The sequence below is a fragment of the Parasteatoda tepidariorum genome, chromosome 4 (genome assembly GCF_982258835.1).
Source record: "Parasteatoda tepidariorum strain Cologne lab strain chromosome 4, Ptep-v5.0, whole genome shotgun sequence".
Classification (NCBI taxonomy): domain Eukaryota; kingdom Metazoa; phylum Arthropoda; class Arachnida; order Araneae; family Theridiidae; genus Parasteatoda; species Parasteatoda tepidariorum.
In genome coordinates this window covers 23418766-23431529 of record NC_141758.1, presented here as the reverse complement: position 1 = coordinate 23431529, position 12764 = coordinate 23418766, and the positions used below count along the sequence as shown (strand labels likewise).

At 33.2% G+C, this 12764-nt stretch overlaps 1 protein-coding gene across 1 annotated transcript in view; it reads left to right on the top strand.

The window, feature by feature from the left end:
* The window catches only part of LOC107441908 (uncharacterized), a 195311-nt gene that overhangs the window by 70101 nt on the left and 112446 nt on the right, over positions 1 to 12764 (top strand). The window contains exons 29-32 of the mRNA XM_087160784.1: positions 2378 to 2496; positions 5553 to 5750; positions 8069 to 8280; positions 12342 to 12421. Of these exons, the coding sequence (XP_087016910.1) occupies positions 2378 to 2496; positions 5553 to 5750; positions 8069 to 8280; positions 12342 to 12421 (609 nt within the window). The remainder of the gene's footprint in view (positions 1 to 2377; positions 2497 to 5552; positions 5751 to 8068; positions 8281 to 12341; positions 12422 to 12764) is intronic.

Genomic DNA, 12764 nt, shown 5'->3' with positions numbered 1-12764 from the left:
TACATAAAAATGATTGGCAGCAGGGGTGTACATGTAGATTTATTAAATACACCTTGTGCGCCACCTAGGAACCAAATCTAGAACCCGACACTCGAAATTTTTGCTCTGTTACAATCGTACCCTGTTACAAATGACCCCACTCTCCCCTACTGTTAAACCAGGATGTTTTAAATTATTAGAAATTTAGACACAAAATGTTGCTGAATTTCAGCTAATTTTTAAATAGCATTAATGGCCTCCTGCACTGTGATATACCTGAATAAAGCTTATTATTTGTGTGTAATGGTAGGATAAAACACTCGTGTAATGTATTAAATCAAGAATAAAAATTTAAAATGCGTTCTTTGCTAACACTGAAAAACATTTCCCTTGAAAGCAAAGCAATTCCAGTGATCAACAAACGTAGGAGTGGTAAAAACTCAATTCGTTTTTATTTATTTACGTAATTATTCAATCCTAATTAACACAATGTAAATTATTAATATTTAAAACAAAATAATTGGTTGATCGTATTGACTTTCAATTGAAAAGCTTAAAAAATATGCTGGAAAAAATTGCTAATAACACGTTGAATGGTCACGCTAATTTTACATGGCTTGCTCGTCTGGCCAAAGGGTAAATAATTACACACTGAATTTACAAATATTAGATTTTGCTAGTTATTTAAAGAGTTTTGCATGACATAGCATGAAAAAGTGGTGAATACTATAATCTAACGAATTGTTTAGAAATAGTGGTAAATAAAAATCTACTAAATTGAATTTATTAAACCAATAATCACAATAATAAACTACCACTTGAAAATATTTATTCGCCGTCCGGAGCAAGTTGGCATCTCTGTGTATATAAATAAAAGTATTTTTGCATGTTTTATACAGCATTAATTTCTTCAAACCATTTTAGTAATGATAATAATAATAAAAAAATTTACTCGATTTATGTGTTTCTAATAATCTTGGCTTCGCCGGTCACCGGTGACCCCCTTGACGCTACAAACAAACTCAGTGCTGGTCACCAGTGACCTCCATAGCATTCATTGTGTTAAACCAGAATGTTGTAAATTAGTAGACACAAAATGTTGCTGAATTTCAGCTAATTTTTAAATAGCATTAATTGCCTCATTCACCGTGATATACCTGGAAGAAAGTTCATTATTTGTGTGTATTTGCAGGATAAAACACTCATCTAATTTATGAAATCAAGAATTAAAATTTAAAATATATTCTTTGCTGGCACTAAAAAACATTTCCCCTGAAAGCAGAGCAGTTCCAGTGATCTACAAATGTAGGAATGGTCAAAACTCAATTCACTTTTATTTATGCAATTATTCAAACGTAATTACCGCAATGTAAATTATTAATATTTAAAACGAAATAATTGGTTGATGGCATTGACCTTCAATTGAAAAATATGCCAAAAAAAGTTGCTAATTTTTTTATCTTTTAATAGATTTTCGAATTTTATAAGTCACCACTTTTTACATTTTTTAGTGACTTACGGCATCGCTTCAAATCGGGGAAATTTACATTAAATAGTTTCTACTGCATATATTTATTATCAAGGATGCCAACTGCTCCGCTTTCTACCAATGTTATAATAAATGAAAAATACTGAACTAAAATAACTTGAATCTTGTTACCACAAGAAAATATTTTTTTTACGAAGCGGAGCAAATTTGCATCTTTGCCTATACCTACACAAATTCTTTAACTGTGCACCAGCACTGATGAGTGGAGGTTTCACTTTAACCCGTTTTGTCCCGAATTTATATATTGAAATGATACAAAAAGAGGTTTTATGGAAAAAGAGGTATAATATATTATCGAAATTAATTGGTTTTTCCACTCTTAGGGCATTCAAAAAGTCTTTGATTGATCAAAAAGTACTTGCTCCTTATAATTCCGGATCTAATCAGAAATAACTAAATCATTGTGGTATCTGAGGATCTTTTAATTCACCCAGATGAATGAAAATGCTGAAAAAAGTTTCCCACCACAATGAATGTCCTTGAAAAAAGGAACTGTCCTATATCTAGGACACTGGGCGTTAACCGGTTAAAGTGCCTAAGCAGATAAGAATTTTGACGATTGTTTAATTCCTCTGTTCCGGAGGCCAGTTCTCCTGGAACAATATCGATTAAATTTGAATCAAGTGATTAAGATCACACCTCTTAAGGAACTAAGTATTAAATCTTTACAATTTTAACATTTAGAGTGGTAGCTGTTTTCTGCTGATTAATTTAGTAAACTGAATTTACTTCTCGAGGAAAAAAAAAACAATTAAGTGGCCGACAGACAGATTTTTTGAATTATTATTATTTTTCACATTTTGTAAAAAAATTATAACACTCAGTAAGAATTATTCATCCGTTTTGCAGGTGGCAAGGTTGATTTAAAACATTTTTTCAAGAATGGTAACGAAGGGAGCAAGTTGCTGTTGACCCTCTTTCAAAGTAATCCAGAAAAACAAAGACTTGAGAGATATGTTAAAGTCTTGGTATGTATAATGTTTTCTTCACATTTCCTATCCCTAATACGATCCAGTGGTACAATAAAATACTAGTTAAAGTGGCAACATAATTTATAAAATAAAATTTGATCTTTGCTTTTAAAGTTATATCTTAACTCGCTAACTAAAATACATAAATACAAAGTGACAATTTGAAGAATTTCTAAATCAATGAAAATTCCACTTGTTTTGATGATTAGTTAGCGAAAACAGATGAGTGTGCGAGGTCTGCCAATCACAGGAAGCTGTGTTAATAAATCGAAAGCAGACGAATGCTACGCCGTGGTTAAACTCAAGGTTCTTAAAAAAGGATTTTTGGGTTATTGGGAGGAAAACCAAAACATTTTAAACAATGTTGCGTAACTACCACTGCAATTATTAATCTACTATTATAAAAAAAATGCTAACTCAATAATTGCTTGACATTTCTAGGTAAATTATTGTTGGCATTGTCGTTTAATATTTTCCACCTAGACATATTTCATACTGATCCGAGCCTGAGCTTATACTGTCTATTATAAATAGGACCAACGACGTATGTTTCACGTCACACTTTGCGCATAACTGCGTAAACAAAACGAAATTTTTTTTCGACCACCAAGTTCAAATCCTCCACTTTCAATAAGAGTTTTGAGCCCCCTATATTTTATTAGTTTTCTTTTTCTTAAAAGTCGATAAAAAAGATACTCTTTGTTAAGAAATTTATATATTAATAATGAGGTACGGTTTGTATATATCAGAAACCATACCACACTTGTTTATATTGCAATGGTTTAATTTTCCCCCATCCCAGAATATTGGAAATAGACATTTTTCTCCTCTATTTAAGCCTAGTTTGTGAAAAATCTTTATGTGGATTCTATAAAGAAAATTGGAAATCAGCTCACCGAACAATGTAAAAATCAGTCCGTACATTCCAATAACTTTTTTTTCCTCTCAAATTGTATAGACCTGTTTAATTAAACCAAATAATAAGAAAAAAATTTATTTTTTTTGTCATGTGATTTCTAAAACTCGCATGCTTAGTTAAATTGGACAATCGATTTTTAACCCATATGTGGTTTAGTTAATTGGTTGTGTGTATATCCAATATTTTACAAGTTGGTTGTGTGTATATCCAATATTTTACAAGTTGGTTGTGTGTATATCCAATATTTTACAAGTTGGAAGTGTGTATATCCAATATTTTACAAGTTGGAAGTGTGTATATCCAATATTTCTCTACCGAAGTACATCGAAAAACCGGTTTTGCTATGCGGAGAAGATTGTAGGTTAAAATACGACTTTTGTGTGGAGTACAGTTAGTGGGTTAACCCTTTCAATACGGCAAAAAATCAGACCGAGTGCTCCCCATTGACGGGATCAGTTATTTCTCCTCCAAGCGATTATTAGATTAAATAGCTTTTATGCCTAAAAGGTTGAAGGTCATGGAGACGCATAAGCGTCCCCATAACAGCACACCATCAAAAACAATTATTTCACAAGCTTCATTGTTAGGGCAGCATATGTCCCACCGTAAGACAAAAGCATCTAAATCCCGGGACAGGGTATGTCCCGGCCGGAATTCTAGAGTCAATAACTCATTTTTATTGACATTTTACTTACCATTTTGATGATTATTTTAGGCAACGTCTTTTTTTTATTAACATTTTCATGCACATTTGTGTTAACATTTTTATTAACATATTTATTTATAAACACATTTCGAAATTAACTGTTATAAAATAAGAAAGGTAAAAAATTGAAAAATTTGAAAGTAGTGGAGGAACAACAGTATCTGAAGTTTGGATTTCTTGAGGGTGTGGTAGGGCTGGAAACTATTGCACAGTGCTACTATGTTGCAAGAGGTGCACACTATTTTCGAGCGTGCCTCTTTATTCACTTTTACGCACCATGCACATCAATTGCGCGTTTTTCCTTCAATTGGGAAATGGTTTAAAACATTGAAAAGTCTCATTGTTGATGATGATGATATAGTTTTGGAGGAAGAGGGCCTTCGCTTGTTCGCATTTCCAAATGTTCTTTCTTTCCATTTTTATACTTTTGCTCGTACATTGGGCAGTGTAAATGAATAAGCTTTTGTGAAAGATCTTGAAGTAAGAATACACTTTGGTGGCTTCGTTGCCAATAGAGAAATTTGTTTGGCTCTTGATGTAACTAACTAGTGGCATTCGTAGTGCAAAGTTAGTTGGATAGGACCATGAAAATGACGGTGGATTCTAGTTCTGGGGCTCAACTTCATCATCAAACAAATCATTATGATTGGGTGACACGACTTCATTGCCGGTCTCCTCTACACTGTTTTCAAAAGGCTCTCTAATATTAGCGAGCTGTCCCAACTTGTTTTCAGTTTAAATTCTCTTTTGACTCATTTCGACCCTTTTTCAGAAATGGTAGGAATCACATAAATCTCGGTGGGCTGCCGCGAAGCGGCATTAACCGATTCAACTGTAGTTATAAATCCATGATGGACCCTTTTTCAGAGGAAGGAGCCTTCGAATTGTTTAGAAATAGTGGTGGTTGAAAACCTAATAAATTGAATTTATTAAAACAATAATCACAGTTAATAAACTACCACTTGAAAATATTTATTCGCTGTCCGGAGCAAGTCGTCGCTTGCTTGATTAGATCTGGAATGATTGACGTGAGAAATTCATGGATTCAGAACGATGGGACGGCCTTAAAATCGGTTTGGAGACGAAAGTGGGCGTTATTTTCTGTCCTAGATATTTTTCAGTAACTGGGACATATGTTGTCCCTGCAGTAATATCAAAAATTTACCAGACTGGGACAGCACATGTCCCGTCCGGTGCGAAAGGGTTAAAGTATACTCCGACCACTGCTTTGAAAAAAAAAAAAAACTGAAGATGTTTTTTTCTGTTTTCAATATTTCATAGTGACATAGCATTAAGGAAAATGTAACCAATTTTTCTGTCTTTCTTTCTGTATTTTAAATTGTAATCATTGTATTTTCGCATTTTTTTAATTTACTAATATTGTCTTTCGAAAAAAAAAGTTTTATTTAATTATTCTTTCTATTTCAGAAATCATTTTTTACCAAACCCGATAATTATGAAACATTGAAGACATTATGTGATATTTACAGAGACAAGCAAAAATCAAAAGTTTCACAAGAAACCGTCAATACGGTTTTCGAAATGATGTGCATAGATTCCCCTCGCAAGTGGTCAATTAAACTACTAATGACTCCCATGAACAACTTTTCAGAACTCTGGTATCAGGTAAAAGAAGAAGAAAATTTCATTCCATTTACATGGGAACATGTCTTATCTTATGTACTACGATATTTAATATTCCGGTTGATTATAAAATTAATGTATGGTTGACTACAAAAACATTAATGATATTACAATGTTTGTTGCTTCAAATTTATTATATTCACCTCAAAGAGCAAAATTTTTGCAGCTTAGGAGTAGAATGATATAACGATCCAATTTAAAAATAGAAATATAAAATTTATGAAGCTCACCTTCATAAATTTTCTACAAGAAACCGTCAATACGGTTTTCGAATTAATGTGTATATATCTTCGTCGAAAGTGGTCAATGAAAGTGTTATTCCTATTGATTTACGTCACGCTAGAGCTACGCAATGGACTATGGACGACGGTCTGGGAAGCATCTTTGAGGATGATCCGAAGATATGCCATCACACATTTTGATCCTCTCAGGAGGGGATGGCAACCCCTGCTTCTTTAGACCGATGACCTGCACTCGAAGTGGAGCACTTTACGGTAGAACAGTTTAACGAAGACCAATATCGCACACCCTTCGGACTATCGCTGGCTGATCAAAGTGGTCACCCACTCGCACAGTGATCGTAGCCAGTAAATGCATGCTTTCGGGGATCTGCTGCGAAACTTGTCTTTAAACGATCAGGACGAAAATATTATTGACTCCAATGAACACATTTACAGAACTCTGGTATCAATTTAGATTTTAAAAAAATTCATTTAATTTACAGGAAACGATCTCTAATGTACTACGATTCTTAATTTTCCAGTTGATTGCAGAATAAATGTCTGGCAATATAGAAAAAAAAACGCTTATAATCTTACAATTTTTTAATACTTTGAATTTAATATATATTCGACAAAAAGAGCCAAATTTCACGTCTTAAGGGTAGAATAATTTTACAAACCAATTTAAAAAGGGAAGAGTTAAAATATTTGTGTTTTTCCCTAATCTAAGAACTATGGTGCTTTGATAGGGTCTTTTGACCAATCATCCATTTAACCTAATACATTTATTACCCTTGTCTTCTGGATTGGGTTCAAAATTACAAGGCTACGTAGTTGAACATTAGCAGTCGTAAACCCAAAAATTGGGTCGGCTGTTCAAGGACGATTATAAAATACCATATATATAACACTTTTTCGACCCCCCAGACACCCAGTTTCGAATCTTAGCGATGACTGATTAATTCGAATTCTGCTCCCCTCTCGCACCGACCACAGTGCTGACGTAACGATATCTCAGTGGTTAACAGATCATGAGTTACAGTCTCCTTGTCTTGGGTGTCAGGCAGTTAACCTCAGCACTTAACCGTCTCCTTTTCTTGAGCAGTTAACCTCCGCACATAACGCAAATGCGGGTTAGTGCCATTGAAATATCCTCCACGCGAGGGTTAGTTTTTCCTAATGCTTGATCCAGGAGTTCCCTTCCCTTCTGGATTAATTCAAAGACTACGTTGCCGCAGAATCAAAACTAGGTTAATTGTTCAACGCCAGTTACAAAAAGAAATAAGATACTGTTAGTTGTTGAACCTCAATAACATGCATTATAGCACACAGGGGTTGGACAAAATTAGAGAAACGCTTCTATAGTAACTGTATGTAAACAATCTTTTCTTTACCTGCAAATATTTTAGAAGATTTTACATGGTAAAACAGTTGACCCAATTCGAACGAAGCTCTTTTCATTTTTGAAGATCTTGGAAATAATGTCGTTTTTACCTACGCAAAGGTTGCATGGACCAAAATGAGTGCATAAAATTAACAACTATTTTTCCTTTTTCAATACCATTATAGAAAAAGAAAAACATTCTAGCATAAATATTGCAATCCTATTTAGTTATTTCAAAGATTTAAATATTAAAGCTAACAATATGACATCACTCATTTTTGTCGATCCAAACTTTGCTTGGACAAAATTGACATCATTTCTAAAAGCTTCAAGCATATTTATGCCAGCAGTTTTGTCACGTAAATTTGTCCAAATTATTTAATTCTAAAGGAAAGAGAGTAAGCAAAGAAGTGTTTCCATAATTTTGCCTAACCCTATACGATAGGTACTATAGTTCAAGTTAAATGAAAACATAATTCAATTTAACACTTCATTGCAGAAAACTTAGGCGTTATTACTGCTCAAGGTGATAACTTTAAGGTTCAATTTTAAACTCCTTTTTCAGTAAGTGTATTTATACTTCGGGGGAATGGATAAAATTAAATATTCAAATTGTTTGGTCAAAAATTCTAAAAATCGCTTTTTTTTTTCAAGCACTTCCAATATTGATACGATTTTTTTTACGTTCCTTGCAGATTGATGAATTACTGTCAGAGGACATCAAAAACCAGACGCGTGAAGACTATTTCAAAGAGAGAAAGGAGGATATGTGGACGTCTATCGAAAACATTTTAAAATCTGGAATACACTTGAACGACGTGTCAAGTGTTCAATCACCGCAATTTTATTTTTCGCTCTTAAAATCAGTGATAAGGAATTTAGATGAAAGTGGGATGAATCTTACCATGTGAGTATACATTATTCTTTATCAATATCAGTACACAACACGAACGAGGCGGAGCCGTTTAACTGTTTGTGTTTGATTGTTTATGTTTGCCTCATAAGTAAGATAATCTCCGAAACTAGGAAAGAGGTTCAACCGGTTCTATGACGTAGCAAACTCTGTTTTGCGTATGTTTCAGATAGGTAATACTTTTCAATACGATTCAAAACCGATTTTTGTTTATGTTCAAGCAAAAAAGAGGACCTTATGAGGATATTTTACGCTTTAGTTTTATGATCGGTCAACATAATTAACTTAGCTACGTCTCAAAATTTAAATTTAACTAGTTGTCCGTTCAAGGGCTTGGCCAATATAATGATGAGCCATATTTTTCAAACAGTCCAGGAAAGTATTTCTGGGAACGTTTTTTGGTGAAGAGATGTCAGTGTAATTTACGCTGTAATTTATTAGAAATGCTATAAACAATACCATGGAACAGTTAGCCATAAAGATATAGCCTAGGAAAATGCGAAACTTATCACTATAATGTGATAAATCCTTCAATTGCTCTCTTAAAAAAATTCTTTTAACATTTCTCCAGAACAACAAATTTCAATTGAAAATTTCAATCAGATAGGACATAGTGCGACCTTAAACAGCGCATTCTAAGTGAAGTGACATACTTTACCTCCTTGTTTAAAGAATAGTAGTTGCTATACGTTTAAAAGCTATGAGTTTTATATTTCTACTTGTCTGTAATATTGTGAAAGAGCATTCACAAGGGTGGCTGAAAGTAAGGGGGAGATGAGAAAAAATAAGTAGAATAGCCATTTCTTTGAGAAAGGTCCTGTGTTCGAATCCTGAACAAGGTTTCGTACACAATTCTTTATTCAGTTCTTTTACTGTTCTTTCAGTACTATCTGCCCTTATTGTTTGAGCAACGTTGGTTCACCTAATATGGTGCTCCTGAGAGATAACAAATCTGCTCTATTGATACCTGAAAGACGAGTGTTAATCGGGTGGTCATATGAAAAAAAAAGGCATTTCATTGAGAACTAATTTATGTAACATAAGTTCTTACTATTCTGAATTCTAAAGTATTCATCATTATTTATTTTTCTTAGAAAAAAACAGCCCTATACATTTATTTTAACTATTAAAAAATTTTCGGTGGATAGATATTTTAATCTTCCCAAAAACAACCTATAATGAAATGATTTTCGAACTAGTTTTTTTTTCTCTTTTTCGCCTTGGTATATATATATAAACTTTCAGGTCGTAGTATTCAACGATTTTTAACGATAATAAGTCTGACAGGTCTAGCAAGATCATTATGAATGAAAAAAGACTGCTAGTATCATCAGATACCCAGTTCTTCATTCAAGTCAATTCTTCACCGATTTAAGAAATTGAATATATTTTTGAAACATGTAACAAAAGCAAAGTGAAATAAGTGGTACTTTGCTAGAAGTTGTAAAGATTTTATACAGAGTTTTTTTCCTCAGTTACAAGAGTCAGCAACAGATAGCTAATAAAATAAGCAAAATACAACGTTTAATTGGGTTGGGTTCGAAAAAAGGCATTCAGATCTAATTTACTATAATCCGAAACCAGATATACTTTATGCTCAATAAAATTTATGAGTTATTCCAGGACTTAGAGCTAATCTTAAAAGGCTCTTCTGTCCTGTAAAATAAGGCTGTTAAGCAAAAAGAAAAGAAAAACGTTATTTTTAGAACTGTTACATACCTGCCAACATTCACTTTTTTCGAGAATGGATTTTCCATGTGGTAGTATAACAATTGCCGAAAAACTTTCTTCCTCAAAAATATATTTATATTTTAAATTGGTTGAAATTTGCTATCGTAACGACTCATATGCTTTTATATATTTGTTGTAATTATTTATGTGTAGTGGTGGTCAAACTGATTTTAAAATTATTATTATAATTCAAAAATTTTAGTGAAATAGCATGAATTTCGCTATGAAAATAAAATCTTCCAGGAAAACCGGAAGAGTTGGCAGCTATGCTGTTAGAAGTTAGTAACAATTATCCGTGACTGTTAGGTTTTGTTCGGTTTTTATAATCATCTTGTGTACTTCTTATGAAAATGGCATGCTTCCATGCCAATTACGAATACCCTCTCTTATAAATTAGAGACATTTTGTAAGTTCTCACAAACAGTTGTGTCATTTTTATTTTCTATATTATAGTATACAACAAGTTCTTGTTATTAACTGGATGATTTGATCACGTTTTTAAAGCTATCAGGTGTTCAGTTTTAAATTATTACCCAAATTCAAACTCAAACGTTAGCGTAAACTGAACATACCAGATTTATAATCTTTAAATATTAGGTTTACTGAAAAGTTTTATCTGGAAAAACACCCACTTACATTTTCAGCAATGTAAAATGTTATTCTATAAAAGAAGGTAGTAGGGTATTTACCCTCTAACTCAATGATAATGTTTCATGGTAAAGAGACACGGCATATAACGCGCAAAAGAGTGTGAGCATACATATTCAAACTTGTAACGAACGTATCCGATTGAACGAAGTGCTGAGTCTGATATAAACATTTAAGGATAAACGCCTTACCATTTTTTAAGGCACTTTATCCATCCTTGTAGAATGAGGCGTGTTCTCTTTCGCTGACAGAATTTTCCTGTCGAATTATAATACAGTGGTGCCAACTGCTCCGCTTTCTGTAAAAGTTTTAATTAAATTGGTAGGGAGAATAACATTCAAATTTTTTTACTGTTTGAGCCGTGGTGACTCAGGTGCTTCACGGTACGCACCCCTTAATGTTAGAAGATAAGATACAATTGCAAGGAATCGATTCGTTAAACCAGTTCTTTTTTAATATTTAAAGATATGAAACAGCTCAAACGAATCGAATAACCAACTCTAAGAATCATTTAAACAATTCAATGAATCAAATGCAATGTTAAAGTGTAGGAAAACGACTCAGAGTCGATTGGAAGCATAAATCAACTCCTTGAACCGATATTAATGCAGTACAAAACGGCTTAAAATAATCAATTCATTTAACTCAGACAATTCTTTAAGAGCCGTGATGGCCCAGAGGGTAGAGCACTCGCTTTCCAATTAAGTGAACCGGGTTCGAATCCCAGCAATGGCTGGTCGATGCGAATTCCGCATCCGGCTCTCACCGAACACAGTGACAGCGTAAAATATCCTCAGTGGTAGGCGGATTATGGGTTAGAGTCCCCTTGCTGTCTGGCTAACCATGGGAGGTTTTCCTCTCCATGTAACGCAAATGCGGGTTAGTTCCATCAAAAAGTCCTCCATGAACGCAAATTTCTCCCAATACTTGATACAGGAGTTCCCCTGTCTTCTAGATTGGGTTCAAAATTACCAGGCTACCAGGGTTGAAAGCGAGACGGAAAAGAGGAAAGGCTGGTAGTAAGACTATTTCAGTTATGAATAGTTTTCGGGAGGAGTTAACTTATTCTTTTTAAAACTATTCAACAATATCTATTTTATCCTTGAAAAATGAGCAGTTTTATTTATAGACTAAAATTATAAAATAAATCTTGATAGTTACAGATATTTTATTTTTTCCGAAAAAAATGCTAAAATGAAATTTCCTTCGTACCAGTTTTTGCACTTTTCCGTTTTGCTATAAGGGCTTATGAGTTGATGGAGCTATGCAGGCTATGGAGTTGAACATTAGTACTCGTCAGTCCAAGTTTGAGTCAGCTGTTCAACGACGGCTATAAAATAAAATATAAAATAATAATTGGTAGTTAACTAAATTACTAAAAAAGAAAAATACTATAATTTCATTACCACTGGAAAATACTTTTTTTTACAAAGCACAGGAAGTAAATTAAATTTTTTAAAGTAATACTTTTATTACGATTAGAGAAAATATTGATAAAGTTCAGATTTCATATTATTTGAAATTGCCTTCCCATAATAAAGCCCTCCCACCGAGCTTTCCAGTGCTAATAGTAATTTCGAATATTACATATTCTATTTATTTGTGGTATGGATTTAAGTGTTTTTTATCTGAAGTAATTGTGTATAACTTAAAATGACATTATAATTCTTTTCTAGACCAGGCATTGGTTGCTTTACGAGAACTAAACAACATGCTATACAGAATTCAACTCACAAACTGCTCAGATCTATTCCTGGTAAGTAAATTCACTTTTTACTGTTAGCAATTTAAAATTCTAATAATTTCATATCTTAAAAAAGTTGCTCTAGTTCTATATTATTCAAATAAAAATTGTATGCAAAATAATTTTAACCTTTTGCACTTCACTGTCATATCTATGTCACACCTATAAGGTGACATCAAAAGTCACCACTTTGTAGAATAAATTAATTGTACAGTGCGCAAATAAATAAATAAATGGATCACCCTGAATAACCTTTGATATAACAATCGGATCTTCGCGTTCTATGACTCAATCGTAATGCTTAGAGGGGGTGACCTCCTATATGCTAATTAATTAGTGCAGACGATTTTCTTTA